This window comes from Aspergillus brunneoviolaceus (genome assembly GCF_003184695.1).
Source record: "Aspergillus brunneoviolaceus CBS 621.78 unplaced genomic scaffold BO95scaffold_38, whole genome shotgun sequence".
NCBI classification, from domain to species: Eukaryota; Fungi; Ascomycota; class Eurotiomycetes; order Eurotiales; family Aspergillaceae; genus Aspergillus; species Aspergillus brunneoviolaceus.
In genome coordinates, this window is record NW_020290768.1 from 279,066 (window position 1) to 297,482 (window position 18,417).

At 53.8% G+C, this 18,417-nt stretch overlaps 8 protein-coding genes and 1 non-coding gene across 9 annotated transcripts; 6 read left to right on the top strand and 3 right to left on the bottom strand.

Annotated features, from left to right (window-relative positions):
* Nucleotides 1-161: 161 nt before the first annotated feature.
* On the top strand, nt 162-1,111 carry BO95DRAFT_149847 (putative prefoldin subunit 1). Its single transcript, XM_025580634.1, has 3 exons — nt 162-409; nt 479-645; nt 839-1,111. Exons 1-3 carry the CDS (start codon nt 380-382, stop codon nt 1,002-1,004), a joined length of 363 nt encoding a protein of 120 aa, XP_025441729.1. The 5' UTR covers nt 162-379; the 3' UTR covers nt 1,005-1,111.
* A 624-nt stretch (nt 1,112-1,735) lies between these two features.
* Nucleotides 1,736-2,680, bottom strand: BO95DRAFT_150446 (uncharacterized protein). The gene is made up of 3 exons (XM_025580636.1): nt 2,168-2,680; nt 1,904-2,098; nt 1,736-1,823 (listed from the first exon to the last, which is right to left on the bottom strand). Exons 1-2 carry the CDS (start codon nt 2,587-2,589, stop codon nt 1,990-1,992), a joined length of 531 nt encoding a protein of 176 aa, XP_025441730.1. The 5' UTR covers nt 2,590-2,680; the 3' UTR covers nt 1,736-1,823; nt 1,904-1,989.
* Nucleotides 2,681-3,307: 627 nt separating this feature from the next.
* BO95DRAFT_464276 (uncharacterized protein) lies at nt 3,308-3,732 on the top strand (the record flags this gene model as incomplete). Its single annotated transcript, XM_025589047.1, has 3 exons — nt 3,308-3,445; nt 3,504-3,560; nt 3,634-3,732. The coding sequence occupies 3 exons, from the start codon at nt 3,308-3,310 to the stop codon at nt 3,730-3,732; spliced, it is 294 nt and encodes a 97-aa protein (XP_025441731.1).
* A 2,268-nt stretch (nt 3,733-6,000) lies between these two features.
* BO95DRAFT_149855 (uncharacterized protein) lies at nt 6,001-8,286 on the top strand. The gene is made up of 3 exons (XM_025580635.1): nt 6,001-7,627; nt 7,684-7,749; nt 7,822-8,286. Exons 1-3 carry the CDS (start codon nt 6,266-6,268, stop codon nt 8,029-8,031), a joined length of 1,638 nt encoding a protein of 545 aa, XP_025441732.1. The 5' UTR covers nt 6,001-6,265; the 3' UTR covers nt 8,032-8,286.
* Nucleotides 8,287-8,541: 255 nt separating this feature from the next.
* BO95DRAFT_364239 (putative mitochondrial carrier protein) lies at nt 8,542-9,561 on the bottom strand (the record flags this gene model as incomplete). The annotated part of the gene is made up of 1 exon (XM_025582652.1): nt 8,542-9,561. A coding segment is annotated over one exon (1,020 nt), but the record flags the coding sequence as incomplete, so codon positions are not given.
* A 1,445-nt stretch (nt 9,562-11,006) lies between these two features.
* On the top strand, nt 11,007-12,669 carry BO95DRAFT_150738 (ceramidase). The gene is made up of 4 exons (XM_025580637.1): nt 11,007-11,323; nt 11,390-11,576; nt 11,648-12,164; nt 12,252-12,669. The coding sequence occupies exons 1-4, from the start codon at nt 11,228-11,230 to the stop codon at nt 12,433-12,435; spliced, it is 984 nt and encodes a 327-aa protein (XP_025441734.1). The 5' UTR covers nt 11,007-11,227; the 3' UTR covers nt 12,436-12,669.
* Nucleotides 12,670-12,674: 5 nt separating this feature from the next.
* On the bottom strand, nt 12,675-14,344 carry BO95DRAFT_414871 (putative toxin biosynthesis protein; the record flags this gene model as incomplete). The annotated part of the gene is made up of 4 exons (XM_025584330.1): nt 12,675-13,652; nt 13,726-13,834; nt 13,909-14,047; nt 14,135-14,344. The coding sequence occupies 4 exons, from the start codon at nt 14,342-14,344 to the stop codon at nt 12,767-12,769; spliced, it is 1,344 nt and encodes a 447-aa protein (XP_025441735.1). The 3' UTR covers nt 12,675-12,766.
* Nucleotides 14,345-14,586: 242 nt separating this feature from the next.
* BO95DRAFT_t175 lies at nt 14,587-14,698 on the top strand. The gene has a single exon. It is a non-coding gene; the product is annotated as a tRNA-Leu (tRNA).
* Nucleotides 14,699-15,195: 497 nt separating this feature from the next.
* On the top strand, nt 15,196-18,415 carry BO95DRAFT_390479 (BRCT domain protein). Its single transcript, XM_025583605.1, has 4 exons — nt 15,196-15,570; nt 15,641-16,077; nt 16,134-17,544; nt 17,594-18,415. Exons 1-4 carry the CDS (start codon nt 15,478-15,480, stop codon nt 18,236-18,238), a joined length of 2,586 nt encoding a protein of 861 aa, XP_025441736.1. The 5' UTR covers nt 15,196-15,477; the 3' UTR covers nt 18,239-18,415.
* The last annotated feature ends 2 nt before the right edge of the window (nt 18,416-18,417 follow it).

Consider the following 18,417-nt stretch of genomic DNA (forward strand, 5'->3'; position numbering starts at 1 on the left):
TACTAAGAAGTAGAAGATACCGAACTACTCCAAGCTATTAGCCCTGAACCCTACCTCGGGTCCTTAAAAAGTAATCAACCCTCACCGCCTGAGACTATGCCCAATCATAAACGGGAGCCTCCATGCGTTCATCAGCGACAGCAACAGCTTAAGTTTGGAGGCCCGTAATCAATCATTTACGGAGTACTATCACGAGCGACACTCCTAATACAACGTCCGACTGTAAAAGTGACGACAACGCCCTTTCAACTTCCTAAGTCAAGGATCCAGTTTTCACTTCGACAAGCGCTCGAACCCCCTCTCGAAGGAGCGAACATTAGGACCAACGCGATCTACCCCTCCCTCCTCCTACCCCTCAACTCCGACATCAACCATCATAATGTCCATCCCCAACGAAGCTCTGCAGAAGGTCAGTTACGAGTCCGAAGCTCCAAACCACACACCTCCATCGCAACACACTGAACCAACACCTTGACAGATTCTGCAAGAAATCGAGGCCCAGGCCATCAGCTCCCAACAGCAATTGGGCATCACCAAGGCTCAGATTACCACCAAACAGCGTGACATCCGCATGCTCGAGCTCACATCCAAGGAGATTGGAGACCTACCCAAAGAGACCCGTGTGTATGAGGGTGTTGGAAAGATGTAAGGCTCCCGCTTCCCACTAATCCCATGCATGTTTCCGGTATTCAGGTAGGCGGATGGTTTACTATCTGCCTACGGGGACATCCACCGCCTTCACTTCTCTCGGGCTGTTCCATAAACATCCCGAATTTCCCCTCTAGTGATTTCGCAACTACATGATGCAATGACTAACCATCTGAATCATCGCAAACAGGTTCGTCGCAGTCCCCATTCCCACCATCGACAGGCGGATATCCAGCGAGAGCAACGAGCTCAAATCCGAGATCACGGGATTGGAGAAGAAATTACATTACTTGGAGATGACGCATAAGAATAGCCGGGAGAACTTGGAGCAGATCTTGAAGGCCGGGCGCGCTTGATGAGCTGCAGCTTGTCTATACTTCATCAGAACAAAATCGGGCGCTGTGGTGTCTTTTCGTCTTCTCGCTTCTTGTGGATACTTGTTCAATTATTATACCTTTTTTTCCCGGCAAAACGACTGTGTCTGTGTGAGATCAGGTATGCGATGTACATGATGGAGGGATTTTGAGGAGATTTCGGAACGGCAAAGACCTATCAGTTCCGTTTATCCTCATGGGCGGAATTCACGCCATCCACCAGGTGGTGAAGATAAAAGGAATTGGCCAAGTAGGTAGGACTCGATGCCGGTGGGATGGTTTTTTACCAGCGGATAGGATGATCTTACCTCAATCACGACACTCAGGACCAGGGACGCGGCTGGAGCGGCAAACCCCATCCTTGCTGGGACACAGTATCTGTATGTCTCAGACCATGCATATCCGAGGAGAAGCATTGAAAGATTGGAAGAATGACAGCAGCCACTGCATCCTCTCACCTCACTCGGTGGGCCTGATTGCTGCTTTGCTTGCCGATTGCTCGACCATTCGAGACGGAAGTGCCCAATTCGCCATCGCATTATCCATTCAGACCATTGCTTATCGGTGTGGATGGCTCTTTATCCATGTCCGTCGTTCCAATATCAGGCTCTTTCAAATATAATAGGTCGGTATAATACGGCGGGTTAAGCGTCAGGATGCATACATGTACCCTGGAGCTTACTTGGCTCAGGCCACCAGTAGCAAGCAGCGTTCTAGACGTTTTCATGGGCACACTCATGTCGGACAAGTAACATGCATCCTGTGTATCGAGGGCGAACATCGATATACCTCGTAAGCAACCTAGCACGAAAGATCCATATGTCAACTCGATGTGTTATCTCCTTATCGGTTGCATGAACATGCATCGTGGGCAAAAGTACCTTCTTGTGTAAGCAATGCTGGATGACTGTCAGCTCGGACGGACTTGTTCAGGGTTATACAAGATGTTGCATTCCATGATCATGGCTTATCTCTTGGTGAGGCGATCAGACAATTGCACTTGGTGTAGTGTAGCAGTGTCCCGACCGGTTACTCGTACTCGACTTCGAAGCAAACGTGATGCAGGCGGCATACCGCTCACGTCCATTTGCAGGCTCAGCTCCATGAATCCGAGAAGTCATATCGATCTTTGGGCGCTGCAGCACTCACTACGATTGAAGCAAATCAACCCATTAACAACATGATTTCGATCGATGAAAGCTCGCTCTTCCTCGGTCCAGGTACGAATCATGAAATACAAGGTGATACAGAAGTACAACCAGGAAGCGAGGTGACACGAGCTGTCTTTGCTATTCATAGCTTTGAAAAGCAAAGAAAGAAAACAAGACCACCAAGGAGATGATAGCATGATGATCGCCCCTTCAGCTACGGCAGTTGGTCTCGATCCCGGGGAATCCAACAGCCAATTCGTCGTCATATGTCTTAGAATTGCACGACTGAAAGAGCACAACCACCACCCCGCGCATCCTTTGTCTTGCTCAGCCTCAAGACCATAGCCCTCAAGGATGATGCTTAGTCGGATGCTCTGCGACACCCTCCCGATGAAACCATGACCCACACTATCCATCTGAGTTCAGCCGTCGGTCGACTCTAGCATGGCACGTACAGTACAGTACATAGCAGCACATGGCGTTTAGTGCACTGATCCTTGTGCAAATCTACCTTCAGGATACATAACGCCACTAGACATCCTACTTCTAGAACAGACGCTCTTGCCGTCGACACATTCTCGGCGATGATAGAATCACTTTCAACGTCCTAAAGTTCTGTGAAGATGGGGGGCGAAGGAACCCAAAAAAGGGAAAATGACATGTAAATCATTTCCTTTTCTCCGCTGCTCCAACAACACGACGCCGCTCACCCAGCCTCTTTCCCGGGGGATTTCCTTGCATCCTGCATGATGATGGAGACGAAAGACCCTCTCTCCTCCGCGGGATCGACTGGCATACATACGTACCGGTCTGTCAGCCTTGGAAACAAGAATAGTAAAAGGCTATCTATTTGTTAGGTTTCAGTCGATCCAGACCAAGATTGCCTGACAGCCCGGCATCATAGCTGCAGACCCTCAGCAATCTAGTCTAGGAACAGCCAGGACGCCTGAAGACGGATGGGAGAAAGGGTATAAATAGTCCCTGATTCTCGGTCTGCTGCAAGGAGAGATTTACTTGGAAAGCAGCAAGACAAATTTTCCCCCTTCACGACCGATTCTATAACGAAGTCTGTTGACCAACCACGGGTCTATCAGCGTCGAACAATCTGACAATATCGATCCTCGATCAAGCACCATGCAACTCTCTCTTTACATTCTTACTGCCCTGAGCGTGGGTACTGCCACTACTCTGGCGGCTCCTTTCCCAGGGACAGAAGTCAGTGCACAGAGTTCTGCCACATATCATTGGCACGGGTGTGGCTCAGTCGGCAGTGTATGTTCTTTCCCCTCGAATCTCCGGGGTAGTTGCTTTACTAACGATCGATGAACAGTGCTCTAGCGATGGCGATTGCCAGGTTGACGAGAACTGCCTGAGCATGGCACAGAACGTACGTCTGGAAGACTCTGTGGTTCGCGTTTCTTTGGCAGCACAGGGTCACTAACCGGATTTTCTGAATATAGGAGACTAGTCATGTCCACTGCGGACAGGAGAACCATCCTACTGCATGTTGGGCTGTAAGTGCCATTATTGTCTATATCACCTCTTGGATCCTCCGCTGATCAATTTCACTTCTGTTGGTAGGAGTGGTTTGAGTGAATCGAAGATTGAGACCGTTTACGCCAAGGATATACGCCAGATTGATGGATATAATGCAGCGGATGGATTTAATATGGGTAATATGAGTCTATGGAAGACCTCAATAATGACGACGATAATGGAAAATTCTACTTGTTTCCCTTCTCCCTGTCCTTTTTTTTCATCTCTTTCGACTGGCAAGCCGAAGAGCGAGCCATCTCAACATCCACGTTTTCCCATACGAAAGCCCACACATAGCATAATGTGTCAGTGCTGATAGAATGACAAGACATGACAACCAATTTCACATCCGTTATGATGACGTCGCACAGCCACTTATCGATGTACTCGTAGCGAAGTTCAAGCCTTTTCGAATCCGAGATTGCGGCCGTAGACCAGTCTAAGAACACCATCTGATCGATAGATGTTTTGGGCTGCAAAGCAAAGCATCAATTGAACTGTTTTTCGCCTCCTCCTCCTCCTCCTTTCCACAATCACACTGCTACGTACTGCTGTGCGGTGTTCCGTACATTCCGATATGATCTTCGCGATGGGGGATGGATGATGGATGCCAGACAAACACCGAGGAAGGATGGCAAGAGATCAGGCAGCTTCCCCCCCCCCTAGGTATCCAGATCCCGGACGGCTCATTGGTGACAGAAACCCGATTCAGGGTGGCGGTGGCCATAAGTAGGTACTGTATTTGCTGTCCCGACTCTACGTGTATTCCCAATTCTCGCCTGCTCTATACCTTCCGGGTGATTCGTATCGGATGCGTGGAGGGACCAAGTGCCTTCGGGTTCTGATGGTTGATCGACAAGGGACTAGCTTCAGATTAATGGAGTCGGGATGAGGCTGTGGCTGGTGGTGTTGGGGGCCAAAGACGACATGACAATTGTATGATCAAGTTTACTGTACCGTACAGGGTAAATTGGGACTGTGGCTCAGTCAACTTGGAACAGGGTTTGGTTTCGCAGTGCACACATGCTCCGTGACCGCAACTCAAGGCAGCCCGGTCAGGTGTCAAGTGGCTGCGACCGTGAGTTTCACTATTCGAGCAAAACAAGAGTCACGCTGAATCGGACAATAATCATTGGTAGGGGGGGGGTCAGAAGATGTACAGGTAGATACATGTACAGGTAGACACATGTACATGTACAGCTCAGTAGTAGAGTCCTGTACAAAAAATGTGTGCGTTATCTGCTTCCATTCAATGATCCTGAGGGGAGACTCCACTCTCGGGCAGGACCAACTCACTCTTACCTTCGAAAGCCTTCGTAGCCTACAGTAACTGCTCCAGGCTGCACATACATAGCCTGGACTGGGTCCATCAGGTACCAGCGGAGTCCACTCTGTAAGTTAGTAGTTAGTAATGACCACTCGACCCTATGGACTGTGCCCCTCTTTTCTTTTTTTTTTCCCTTGCTTTGGTCTCCAGACAACCAAGCCCCCAGGGTCCCTTTTTCTTTGCTCGCCCATGGGTACTGCAGCGGTTGTTCCCGTCCCTCTTCCCTTGGGTAAGAATCCTGTCAACATTCTTTCAGTGAACATGGCTGTGTATCTAAGAAATAATTCTTTCTCTAGCCTCCGTGGTCTATTACTGAAGAATAACACCCTAGAATCTTCGCATGTTGCCCAGACTGGAAGTTACCAGAATAAGCTACAGGAACATCCAGACTTGACAGCCGCCGCTAAGTGCGTTAAGTTACCCCTCCATTGAAGCCATCTGGTGTACGGTAGACCAGGCTGCGTGTAGTATACTCTTATTTTGGAGGCTTGTACTTTCCATGGGTCAGCCCTACCAATGTAAGGTGGTGTGTGGAATGGAGCATGTTATCGAAGGACAGACAATACAATTTTCAAAGTCTTCTTGGTCTGGTCTCCGGCCTATCGTAACTGAGAACAACTGAGCCCAGGCAAAAACGACGATGACAGGTTCGGATGCCAGATGATCAATCAGCTCGGCCCAATGATGCCAATCATTCATTCTCTCCCCCACTTCAGCTGAACAAGACAGAAGGAAGGAAGGAAGAGAATACTTAGAGGCACGAGGGAAGGCTTTGCACCTGCTCGTTTCTTTTCTTGTTTTTCCCTTTCCTTTCTTTGCCTTGCATCTCGTCCGTCTCTTTTTCTTTCTTCCCTCTTCTTTCTTTTCCCATCAGCCCCTGGGTTTATTCATCGTTGAAGTTGGTTGTTATTGTTGTTGGCGCCGTCTCTTGCTCACCCCGCCTACCATCATTATCACCACCACTGCTATCACTACGTACTGCTGCTGTTCTCCTCCCAGCCTCCTTCCCCCTCTTCCAATTCAGCCCCGTCGACGTCACCGCCTGCCATCCAGTCATCCCACCCCCTCCTCATTCCTCTTCCCCCCCACCATCCAACGGTCTGACTTTATCCAAAATCAAACACCACACAATCACAACAAGAAAACATAAACTGTGAGCAAGTTATATTGCCAAAGGAGAGACGCAGAAGACGAGACATAGATTTCTCGCAACCAAGAACCAAACAACCATGGGTTCCCGTCGACGTCACGTCCTCCTCACCGACTCCGAATCGGACTTCTCCGAATCGGATATCTCGATGGTCGAGTACCCCGGCCGCAAGGTGAGCCATCGTCACCGCTCCGTCTCGCGGCACCGGCACTTCAGCCCGGAGTACAGCAGCAGCAACGCCTACCTCAGTCCCGTCCTGCACAGCGACGCACAGCAGCAGCACCTCCACCGCTCCGCCTCGACGGGCGCCCGCCGCCGCCCCGACCGTCACCACCGCGACCACAGCCAGGCCCCCGTGGCCGTCATCGTCGACGTCAACAACCACAACGACACCAAGTCGGACAACAAGACCGACACCAAGACCGACGCCAAGACCGACTCCCGCAACAAGAGCGCCACCAAGCAACGCAAGGCCGAGCACCGCCTCAACAACACCTACAACATCGACTACGACGACTCCGAGGATGAGACGAACCTGCGCGCCCACCGCCGCCGGCCGCGCTCCAGCACCGCCAGCATCTCCCGCGAGGCGTCCCCGCGCGCCCCCGCCGTCGGGGCGCCGCAGATGATCCCCGCGGGCCGCGACCGGGACTTCGAGCTCGTCATCGACCAGCGGCTGCTGGAGCGGAACGACGCCCGCCAGGACCTGGAGCTATTCCGCCAGCAGCAGGAGATCGAGCGGCTGGAGCGCGAGCTGGCCCGCCACCGCGAGGTCCGCGAGCACCAGCAGGAGTACCGGCCGCACCACGAGGTGCGCATGCTCAAGGAGGAGGAGGACTGGTACGAGGACGAGATCAGCGAGCGGCTGCGCCGGCTGGAGCGGTTCGAGAAGAAGCAGCGCATGGAGGAGGAGCAGCGCCAGGTCGAGCACCGCTACAAGCTGATCAAGTTCGAGGAGGCCCAGCGCCAGGCCGCCGAGCAGGAAGAGCTCAACCGCAAGATGCGCCAGAAGCGGCTCGAGGACCTGCAGCGCAAGATCGACGAGGAGGAGGAGCGCGAGCGCATCAAGAAGGAGATCCGCGACGAGGAGGCGCGGCGGATCCTCGCCGAGCAGGAGCGCGCCCGCAAGGAGGCCGCCATGAAGCAGGCTGCCATCGACGAGTGGAAGCTGAACGAGGAACGTCGCATGATGGCGGAACGCGAAGAGAAGAAGCGCCGTGATCACGAATTCAAGGAGAGATTGAGACTCGAGTTCGGCTACAATGAACACGAGATTGAGGAGATCCTCCGGAAGAAGGACAAGAAGGAGAAAAAAGAGGAGAAAAAGGAAGAAAAGAAGGAGGAGAAGAAGGAGGAGAAGAAAGAGGAGAAAAAGGAGGAGAAGAAGGAGAAGGAGAAGCTTCCGGAGCCTGAGCCACACCAGCGCACCACCTGGATTAAGGTATACCTCCTCCCCTTGCAAGATACCTGACTATAAAGCTGACTGACTGGCATTAGGTTCACCGCAAGCATCTGCTCCCTGATACACTGATTGCCTATCGCCTTCCATGGGACTGGGACGATGTACGTTAGCCCCTACAAGAACCCGATACTCACATAAATTACTACACTGCTAACTACCCCCTCCCATCACAGCTCGACAGCAACTACATCATCATCAAGCAATGGATTTCCGAAGACTTCCAGGAAGAGCTCTTCGCCCACACGCGGCGCTTGCGCGAAGGCAAGCTCGTCACCCAAACCTCCAGCACCCTCACCGAGCTTAAGGTCAACGACAAGAAGAAGGACAAGATGTACCTTGTGAGGAAAAAGAACCCCGGTGGCCGAGCCTGGATTCTTACCTGATCTCGAGCTACAAGCCACCACCACACCACCTGATAGAACAAAGTACACACACACGCCCGCCGCCCCTTCTAACTGCTTGAAATTATGATACCATGATCTTGTCTTAACGTCTGTCACGAAATTCGGTATCATCCAGCCGCCATTTTCTTTCTTCTCTGTCATGTTTCTCCTCTTTTCTTCTGCTTTCTGAGAGCTCTCTTGTCAAGTCTGTGATACAGATCCAGAGTTCAATTGGGGGATGTCAGGATGCTATCTATGTCAAGTCCAGTATTTTCTTGATTTCCATTTTGTCATGAGTTGGGATTTTGAATGCCTTTTTTTCCTAGTCTTCCAAAGGAGTTGAACATACGATATGATACATTTGCATGTGATGCAGAGAGTGAGTGAGTTGTCGAGCCCTTTCATCTATATAATTCGTAAGAGGGAAAGAGATTCCGTTGAGGGGAGGGTAGAAAGGGGCGAGGGAAGTGACCTTCCCCCTTCCTTAGAGTATCATTTTTGTGACGGTATTCATGAGCGTGATTCTCCCTGCGCGGCCCACTGCACCTCAGCGCGCAGGATCAGCTCCTCGTACACCGTCCAGGCGAGCGCGGAGCTGAGGGCCTTCCTCGTGATGCGCAGCCCCAGCCCGCCGAACAAGCTCCGCACCCCGTCCTCGCGGACCATTAGCCTCGCCGCCCGCATCATATTGCCGTACCGGCCCGGCATGAGCTGCAGGCGCGTCTTGACCGCATCGAACGGATTCGTGATCGCCGTGGCCAGACCCGCAGCCAACCCCCCGGAAACAAAATTGATCGACGAGGACGAAGTCGACCGCAGCGGCGGCTGCTGCTGCTGTTGTCCCTCCGCCGCGGTGGCGGCGGCGGCGGCAGCAGCGCGACTACTCGCCAGCGCGGCCAGATGGCGCTTCAGCTGCTCGTAGAACAGCACATAGAGGCCGGCGTAGGGGGCGTCGCGCGCGGCGGTGGCGCCGAAGCCGCTGAACAGGCCGCGCACGCCCTCGGTGCGCACGATGTCCCGGCCCGCGCTGAGCAGGCTGCGGTAGGCGTAGAAGTCCGACTCGTAGCGGACCTTGAGGACGGTCACGGGCATCATGACGAAGCCCGCGGCCACGCGGGCCGCGGCGCCGGTGGCGAGGTTGGCGGAGTTGGAGAGCTTGGGGAGGGCGGAGGAGGAGGAGGATTTGCTGGTTGTGGGGTTGCTGCTGCTGCTGCTGCTGCTGCTGCTGGGACTACTGGCAAGGACGAGGGGCATCTGGGTCTGGGCCAGCCCTTGGCGGAGGGCGTTCAGGCTGGTGAAGTACAGGGCGGAGCCGAAGCCCGTGCGCAGGGCCGAGGGGAGGGTGCCGCGCCATAGGCCGCGGATCGGGTGCGGGGAGGAGAGGATCGCTTGGAGGGTCGGGAGAAGGGAGGCGCTCTGCGATTGCTGCACGCGGGTCTTGAGGAGGTCGGCCGGCTGCAGGAGGATGGAGGAGGTGAGGCCCGAACAGAGGCCGGCGGCGAAGTGGAAGGTTGTCTTGGAGGCTGGGGGTGGTCCGGGTGAGTTAGTGGGCAGACATGGTTATTTGCTTATAGACATTTTGGAGGAGGTGGGGGGAGGGGGGTGAGGCAGGGCTTGGTTTGGTGTCACTGAAGGCGCAGACTCACGCGTGGAGGTTGTTTTCACCTGCGTCACCGCGTAAGAGGCATTGTTCGACATGTCTATGGAGGTCTCCCTCGGGTCGGTCTTGGGGAGGGCCTTCGATGCGGTAGAGGGATGTTGGGTAATTGGTATGCGCAAAGCCTCAGTTCATTGGAAACTTGAGAGGTCTCTGGGTGTGAATCGATGGAGAATTCCGAGAGTCCTAGACAAGCCGCATCCAAGCGGTCACATTCACGTTGATAGAGGCAATGACAACATTTCAATGGATACACAGAGAAAGAGATAGGCTTCGCGGGCAAGAGATAGGGCGAAGGCGAAGGGCAATCCGCCTGAAGCAAGTCAGGTACAAAGTTCCAACAGCACAAAATAAAATCAATGAAGAAAAAGAAAGGAAAGACGGTGTAGAATGGATGGGAAGAATTGCACGGGCACGGGCACAGAGACTCTCTCGGGAAGGGCCTCGGACGGACATTTTGGACCCATCCAATTTTCCTGAAGCGGCCAAAAGCGGATCCGCTGGTTGGAGCAAGTGAAGTCATCAGCCTGGAGTCACTGGCCCCGGAAAGCAGGCTGATTGGCGGATCCGCACTCTCTACTTGCCCGCACTCAGTGCCGTTCACTGTTCAGTGACTGTTCTTCCCGGGTGTCCCGCGCAAGGGATGGATGGATCGCATTGCAGCTTAAGCTTATTATTATTATTATCTCCAGATTGACGGACAATAAGGGTTTGAGATTATCACAAAGGGCTAGTAAGTAACTAGTGCCATGGCTCTGGGATTCTCAATGCACTTGTACCGTACATTGTACTCAATACTCTTCACGGTTCTCCTGTGATTATGATAAGTGAGGAACTATGTTGCACCAGTTCCGACAAGGGCGTAGACCTCGTGTACAGTACCAGTACCTTTCCTATGGTCTCACTCGCAATCTACGCCTCTCCTCTGCCTAGCATTCAGCCACCAAAGCTTCTTTAAAGCAAAGCTAAATACCTTTCCCGGATATCCTAGACAATCCGTACAATGGAGCGATCTGATGTGCCTCGAGCACTGGACGGATGGCAACCTTGAAAGACGGTTGTCTCACCCAGAGCATGTGCTGCGGGAGAAGGGCTGAACGCAGAAGAATGTTGCCCTATCCTCAAAAAAATATTCACTGTTGCTGGAGAATAAACCGACCATTTATCTGGCCGACCAATCGGCAGGCAATGAAAGCAGCCTGACAGTCTGACTGGGCCGGGCGCAGATCAACAGTGGTTGTCGATCGACGTCACGGGTCTGAGAGGAGTCAAGAGAGGGGAGAGAGAGGGAGAGTTTGTGTGGAAACTGGAGACTCAGCTGGGACTTTCCAAGGCAACTCCAATCTGTCAACCTTGGCTTTCACTTTTAACAACCCTTCTTTTTTTTTTCTTCTTCTCTCTCTCTTTTTCCCGATTCTCATAACTGCCATGCTCTTCTACCTATAGCCCAGGTTTCTACACAGTTTCGTCGACTTTGAGAGCTTGTCGCAGCCCCTCTTCCCTGCGGAGAGCTTCTCTCCTCCTTCTCCTCCGTCCATCATGTCTCGATGGGCTTTCCTTCCGAACATTCCGTATCCGCCCTCGAGGCCGGGATACTGGAGCCCCGTCACATCCACCCTGAACTGGTGTGAAGAGGTTCGTCGCCATGATCTGGTCGCCTATCTGAGGATTACATATAATGCTAACAGGTCTCTTGCATAGGATTACTATGCTACGATTTACTCCGCCGAGATCGTCAACACGCTGACAAACCTCCTGTTTATGTGGCTCGGGATCAAGGGCATTCGCAGCTGTCGTCGCAACGGACATGACAGGATCTTCGAAGTCGCCTACTACGGCTACCTCGTGGTCGGAACAGGCAGCTTTCTTTTCCACGCAACGCTGAAATGCAAGTCAACCTTCCTAACCCCACACCCATACATCCTGGGCTGAGGACTGACCGGTTTCCTCTCCGCACAGATCCCATGCAGCTGGTGGACGAGCTGTCCATGATCTACACCACCTGTCTGATGTGCTATGCCTCCTTCTCCTACTCCAGACCCACGCCCTTCCGCATCCTCCTGGCCTTCCTCCTGGCCGGCCTGGCCATCTTCATCACCCTCTACTACCACTACCTCCAGGACCCCGTCTTCCACCAGAATGCCTACGCCCTCCTGACCACGGTCGTCGTCCTGCGCAGCATGTACACCATGGAGGTGACCCTGCGCCCGCGATGGCGCCACTCCACCGAGGCGGACCGGCTCGCGCGCGAGCGACAGGGCTTGCCCGTCCCGACCAAGGAACACCAGCGCTACGAGAACGTCCGGGATATGAAGACCCTCAAGACCATGTGGTTCATGGTGGCGTACGGCCTCAGCATGTTCTTGGGCGGATTCGGGATCTGGGGCTTGGACAACGTCTTCTGTTCGAAGATCCGCGGATGGCGCCGGGAAGTGGGTCTCCCTTGGGGGATCCTTCTTGAAGGCCATGGATGGTGGTACGTTTCTTGTTGATCCTTGGCGTGTCGTGCCAGGTGATTTCGAAATGAATGCCTGGAAAGAATGCTGACTTGGATCTTGTTTAGGCACTTGATGACGGGGTTCGGCGCGTATCTGTACATCATCTGGGGCATCTGGCTCCGTCATTGCCTGAACGGTCGCCAGGAGGAGTATCATCTGTGGTGGCCCCACGTCTGGAATTTCCCTGAGGTCATTCGCACGAGCGACAAGGGTAAGAGTGAGAATGGCGCGGCCAAGAAATCGAACTAGATCGGGTATATCTTTTCTTTTCTTGTTTTATTGTTTTAGATCAGCCGCTTGGTAGTGTGATCCGAGCACTGGGAAGTGAGCGTTTCGTTGTCTGTGGTCTTGAGCTAAGAGAACTGCGCTGCGGACTGGGACCGTGCTCATTGCCGTCATCTCGGCCACGCTCTTGGGACCTTATACTACTTATAGAAGTAAATCGAACCACATCCAATTGCTAAGCGAGACATCAGTCCATGTTCCTGCTGGAAAATAATCTACCGTACATATACAGTATGTAATCTCTAGCGCACAAATTAACATAGTCATCTATGGACAAAAGCAGTCACGCCATCCCTTATAACTTCGACTCAGGCGCAGCCTTCTTGGGCCTCTCCGCCCTGGGAACATGCTCCTTCCACCGAGCATCGATGGTGACCTTCTCAACCTTCGACTTCTTATGCCACCGCTCCCGGAAGGCCGCCTCCTCGGCCCGCCACCGCTCCAGCTCGCCCCCGAGCCACTCACTCGCCGCCTCGGCGCACTGCCCCGGCGCCTCCTGGGCCAGCAGATGCCCAAAGTCCTTCAGGTAGACCTCGCGCACCCGGCCCGCCGCCACCCCTCCACTGCCGCCGAGCCCCGTCCCCGTCGCCCTCAGCTTATCCGCCATCATCTCCGGCAAACACATATCCGACCTCCCCGCGAAGACGTAACAGACACTCGGCCGGAGATGCGGCAGCATCGCGAACACCCGCGACGGCTCCGGGCGGTAGAACGGCCATGACCCCAAATGCTCCGGGTTCAGGTCCGGGTGCGTCGTGCGGTCCACGGGGACTTTTCGGCCCGGCGGTCCGTCGTAGTTGGGCCGCGAGAACGTGAAGACTTCCTGGTGGAGGGTGGTTTTGAGGGTGACGGGGCGGTTGTCGGCATCGGCATCATCCTTTGGGGGGTCCGACGGGTGGATCGCGGTGGGCAGGTCGCGCAGACCGTGCTCGATCCACCGGGCCAGCACGCGCGCGTCCCACGCCTGGTAGAAGGGGCTGCGCTGGAAGCTCGCTGCGGCGGCTGCGCGCGAGGGCCACACCTCGCGCCGGTAGGTGGAAAGTTGCGTGGTTTTGGCGATCGTCTCGCGGTGGTGGTGCGCCATTTCCAGGTGGTCCAGTTGTGTGGATTCGCGCTGGATGACCGGGTCCAGGAGGATAAGGGTGTGGATGAGGCGCGGGTGCATGAGGCTTAGTTGGGTTCTTTTGGTTTGGGGTTAGTGGAGGGGGCCCAGTGGGTGTTGATGAGGGAGGAGGGAGGGGGGGGGATTCCTACAGGTGTGCGCCGCCCATGCTATGGCCTATGCCTACGATGGGCCGTGGCATCTCCTTGCGCTTGACATTGAGGAGGTGCAGGAGATCTCGGGGGTGGTCGAACCAGCTTGCTGTTTGCGTGGGCGCATGTTGGTCAGTGGCTGTGACTTTGGGAATGGGGTTGGAACTACCTAGGTACACATACGGTCATTTCCGAGAAGGTCCTCGTTCAACACACTGCTCTGGCCCTGGTGGGCTACATCTGCCATCCAGATGCTCCGGATTCGGAAGCCATTGGCTTTGGAGCGTGTGTAGATCTCTTCCCACAGGGGCTCGTACAGTTCCTGGCGATGAAGGGGTCAGCTGGGTTGTCCTGGTTGTCGGTGCGGGGAGGCGCTGTGTGACAGCGGGAGTGGATTCCGCAGCGGTACCTTGGGGAAGCCATTGGCATGTGCGGCAAGGATTGTGACGTCTCCCGGCTGGGGGTTGGGGTTGTCCAGTGGGATGTACTGTTTGACTGCAAGGTTTAGAATGTCCTCTTGCTCGTTGGCGGTGGCCGCGGGATACTCTCGTATATGTTGGCATTCGACCGTGTGCTCGACTACCCGAAAGGGGCCGGATGTCGCTGGTGACGAGGACATGGTGGTGGTTGGTTTCTATGGGGATATATGCGCGATCAGAGGTTATAGGGAGGCTATGCATATATAACACTTCAACCGGTGCCTTGGGGCGTGGGGAAGGGAAACCATTTCCCCAGATCGGAGTGGTGAACTGCCGGGGTTGGAAACGAGCCGAGGTTGATTTGTAGAGTACCGATGGATGATGACACTTTCATGTTTTTTTGAACATGGTGACAAGAAGTGAGGCATTTGTCACATCACCAGGCAAGATGGCCGAGTTGGTCTAAGGCGTCAGGTTAAGGTTACCTTAGCACATAGCTTCACAAGCATCCTGATCATCGTTTGATGGCGTGGGTTCGAATCCCACTCTTGTCATATCTTTTTGCCCTTTCTCGGCCGTTGATCTATCTATCTTCGCCTGTGTTCAATCATGATTGTTGATATAAACTTTAGACTTCACTTGATTCTTTTTGTTTTTGTTTTCGGGGGGACTTGGGGAAATTGATTCATGGCGATGGAATTGATTGTTTCTGAAATAAGTTGTTGCCCGGAACGATGGCGTGAACGACAAGTTCCTGTGCGGTATATATCTTGTGGAAATCGGGCATTCTCGCGGAAAGAGATGCTTCGAATCCTTCTTGTCTTCGGCGACGCGTAATCTCCGACTCAACATGGCTGACACGAGCATGTAAACTTAGTACTTACATGACAATCAACTTATCGACTGTCAGGATTTGTATATTGACCACGCGAATGTGTTACTACTAGAAGATAGTGGCCGGTTCAGTCAGTCAGTAAGAGTATATAGCACAACTCACCACCTCTTACACTTCCCCTGAAATATCATCAACACCCCGACTTCTAACAGACCACGCACTGTACTTGTCATACCCATAGGACTATAAACAATGATACATGGGAACTTACTGCTACCCGATGATGCCATTCAACCACGCTGATCTGTGATACATCTTATCTCCACGTGACGTGGTGTCGTGCGGCGCGTCGGCGCGTCGCATTTGCAACACCACGAGGTTCAGCTGCCACTCGATCGCCCCTCAGCGCATACACCAATCCTTACACCACTCGGCCAAACACACGGTCGCCGCAGCCTACCCTGAAAATCAAACAGAGCCACCGGAACAGCTCCCACCATGGGGGACCAAGGTGGAGAGAGTCAACTCTTCAACCAGTGCAAGATCTGTATTATATGCTCCAAAGATCTCCCTGCCGATGCGGCGCATCAAGTCTGTCACCTTATCCTCTCGCGCCCCAATACTACTGAAGAAGATAATCACTGACTCTGGCTTCACACAGCTGGCATTCACTTTTGAGCAACATGGCGGCGAATCCGTTATTTACGAGCCACCGGCCGAATTCCCGCCCCTGACCGAATTCACGCACCTGATGAGCTGCACCGTCGACTTCCCCGCGTTCGAGGCCGCAAATGATGCCTTGATCCCCATTGTCAAACCATACTGGCTCCAGTCCTGTCTTCAGAAGCGGAAGTTGGCCAACCCACGGCAATATAGCCCAGATCCTCGACTGATCCTCAACGATGTGGTGGTGACTTGCGGTGACATCCCGGAGGGCGACAAGGAAGCAATCATCGGAGGAGTTCTCGCAAAGGGTGGATTGTATAGTCCCAGAATCTCACAGCCGGTCACCCACTTGGTTGACCTGACCGCGGACTCGGACAAGGCCCGCTTGATCATCGCGAAGAGGCTCAAGATCAAGATTGTCTTGCCCCACTGGTGAGCTGACCCAGAGCGAAGCTCAATCTGGTAGGCCTAACGAGGATTTTTTCCAGGTTCGACGACTGCCTCAAGCTTGGACGACGAATTGACGAGCGCCCCTACCTTCTCCCCGACCCCGAGATTCTGCGTGCGGCGCCCGACGCTCCCATTCGCTCAGCGGAGAACCGAGACATCATCGGTGCATCGACACCTGACCCCACTAATCTACCAGTCGCCGTGCAGTCCTCAGATGATTTGCCCAGGCTCAATGTGTTCGAGAGCAAGAGTGTCATGCTTGCTCCGGACCTTGGGATCGGGTCGCGTCTCTCTGGCTCGATTGGAGACATCATCAGGGAGGGTGGGGGCTCTGTTGTTTCGGACATATCAGCTGCGGACATCCTGATCTGCCGCTACCGAGAAGGATTCGCCTACCGCATGGCGTTCCAGTTGAACAAAGATATCGGTAATCTATCCTGGCTCTACCACCTCATGACATACAACACCTGGACTTCTCCTCTACGACGACTGTTACACTACCCCGTTTCACGCAAGGGTATCCCGGGATTCCACGGGTTCAAGATCAGTCTCTCAAATTATGTCGGAGAAGCGAGGAGCTACCTGGAGCACCTGATCACAGCCACAGGCGCCGAATGCACCAAAACCCTCAAGCAAGAAAACACACACCTGGTGACCGCGCATGGAAACAGCGAGAAATGTGCCGCAGCGAAGGAATGGGGGCTGCAAGTTGTCAACCACCTGTGGCTAGAGGAGAGTTACGCGAAATGGAAGCTGCAACCCGTCTCCGATCCCCGCTACACGCACTTTCCCAAGAGAACAAACCTGGGCGAGGTTGTGGGCCAGACCAGACTGGATAAAGCCGTACTCGAGAGTCAGCTCTTGCTCGAGAGCAACAACGGGGCTCAGGCACCGTCGAGCCCGCGACCGGTAATGCAGCACAAGGACCAGAACACGGTGACCTCCAAGACGCCGAAAATTGTTCAGCAGTCTTCCGCAAGAACTGCCGAGTCGGAAACCGAAGTGCCGCGCACGTCAGGTGCTACACCGCGGGTTGCGGACAAGTCCCGGAACGCCATGGATCCTCCAAAACTGCAGACACCCGCTCGGACCCGGCTCACTTCCGAAGGAAAGGAGAATGATACGCCATCGAGCACCAGCAGCCGCAAGTCAAAGGAGGTAGCCGCTGCTCGACTGCATGATCTTGCACCCGACATGGCGTTGTATGAGAAGGAGAAGAGGCGTGTTGGGGGTGTGATTCATGGTGGCCGGAGGGTCTCAGACGAGGATCGCGTAGTACTTAACCCCAGCAAGAAGCGCGTGTCTATGGAACCGCAGGACGAAAGCGACGAGGATGAAACGACAGAGACAAAGAGACAGAAGAAGTCTAGACCCCCTGTTGCGATGCATCTGCTGATTACCGGATATCAGAAATGGGTTAAGAACCCGAAGACAGAGGATTCTGACAAGGTATGTCTTTAACATTACGACCAAGACTTTGCGATCTAACCGTCCACAGCGACAACTACGTGACCTCGGAATTTTGGTAGTCCAAGAAGCGAAGCGGTGTTCTCACCTTGCCGCACCGTCTATCCTCAGGACACCGAAATTCGTGAACGCATTGGCCTACGGACCAGTCATCATGAACATCGATTTCGTCACCCAGTGTCTCAAGCAGAACGCCCTCCTAGATCCTGCCGACTACACTCTCAAGGACAAGGCTTCCGAGGAAAAGTACGGATTCAAGCTTGAAAATGCCAGAACCAATGCCAAGGCGAACAAGAACAAGCTGTTGCACGGATACCAGATTTACTGTGTGGAGACAATTCGTGGTGGGTTCGATGCATTCAAGTCCATTGTGGATGCCAACGGTGGCCAATGCACTTTGTTCCGGGGTCGGGTCTCATACCGATCACAGAGAGAAGAGAGCGAGGAAAGCTCGGAAGATGACGACCCCAGTCGCAAAGAGGTGTATCTGCTGAGCAGTACGGAATCGGATCAGGTGAAGACATGGCCACGCTTCCGAAGTATGGTTCTGAGCACCGGCAAAACGCCACGGATTGTCCGTGTGGAATGGCTTCTCGATATGGCTATGTCCCAGAAGCTGCATGCTGCGGATGCCTACGAGCTGAGCGAAGAAATGGCCGAGGTTTCGGAACAGTAAGCAGGTCGAGATCTGTATGGTGTTATGAGTGCTGCGTCCAAGCGTCTTTGCTGGTTTGAAAGAATTGATAGGCATGACTTCTTCAGGTCACTTCGCCGGGGGCTTTTGTAAATGACTTACATTTTGCATGAAAATAGCTTGTTGTACCCGCAATCAATTTGTCCAGATATCACGAACAG

What these genes read in the sequence shown, in the direction of transcription:
- BO95DRAFT_149847 (XM_025580634.1), top strand. Translation starts at nt 380, where the DNA reads ATGTCCATCCCCAACGAAGCTCTGCAGAAG. An exon ending in CCAACGAAGCTCTGCAGAAG is followed by an intron (nt 410 to 478) that starts GTCAGTTACGAG and finishes ACACCTTGACAG; the next exon opens with ATTCTGCAAGAAATCGAGGC. An exon ending in TATGAGGGTGTTGGAAAGAT is followed by an intron (nt 646 to 838) that starts GTAAGGCTCCCG and finishes CATCGCAAACAG; the next exon opens with GTTCGTCGCAGTCCCCATTC.
- BO95DRAFT_150446 (XM_025580636.1), bottom strand. Translation starts at nt 2,589, where the DNA reads ATGGATAGTGTGGGTCATGGTTTCATCGGGAGGGTGTCGCAGAGCATC. An exon ending in ATTTGCTTCAATCGTAGTGA is followed by an intron (nt 2,099 to 2,167) that starts GTGCTGCAGCGC and finishes AATGGACGTGAG; the next exon opens with CGGTATGCCGCCTGCATCAC.
- BO95DRAFT_149855 (XM_025580635.1), top strand. Translation starts at nt 6,266, where the DNA reads ATGGGTTCCCGTCGACGTCACGTCCTCCTCACCGACTCCGAATCGGAC. An exon ending in AGCGCACCACCTGGATTAAG is followed by an intron (nt 7,628 to 7,683) that starts GTATACCTCCTC and finishes GACTGGCATTAG; the next exon opens with GTTCACCGCAAGCATCTGCT. An exon ending in TTCCATGGGACTGGGACGAT is followed by an intron (nt 7,750 to 7,821) that starts GTACGTTAGCCC and finishes CTCCCATCACAG; the next exon opens with CTCGACAGCAACTACATCAT.
- BO95DRAFT_150738 (XM_025580637.1), top strand. Translation starts at nt 11,228, where the DNA reads ATGTCTCGATGGGCTTTCCTTCCGAACATTCCGTATCCGCCCTCGAGG. An exon ending in TTTCCACGCAACGCTGAAAT is followed by an intron (nt 11,577 to 11,647) that starts GCAAGTCAACCT and finishes CTCTCCGCACAG; the next exon opens with ATCCCATGCAGCTGGTGGAC. An exon ending in CTTGAAGGCCATGGATGGTG is followed by an intron (nt 12,165 to 12,251) that starts GTACGTTTCTTG and finishes GATCTTGTTTAG; the next exon opens with GCACTTGATGACGGGGTTCG.
- BO95DRAFT_390479 (XM_025583605.1), top strand. Translation starts at nt 15,478, where the DNA reads ATGGGGGACCAAGGTGGAGAGAGTCAACTCTTCAACCAGTGCAAGATC. An exon ending in AAGATTGTCTTGCCCCACTG is followed by an intron (nt 16,078 to 16,133) that starts GTGAGCTGACCC and finishes GATTTTTTCCAG; the next exon opens with GTTCGACGACTGCCTCAAGC. An exon ending in AGACAGAGGATTCTGACAAG is followed by an intron (nt 17,545 to 17,593) that starts GTATGTCTTTAA and finishes AACCGTCCACAG; the next exon opens with CGACAACTACGTGACCTCGG.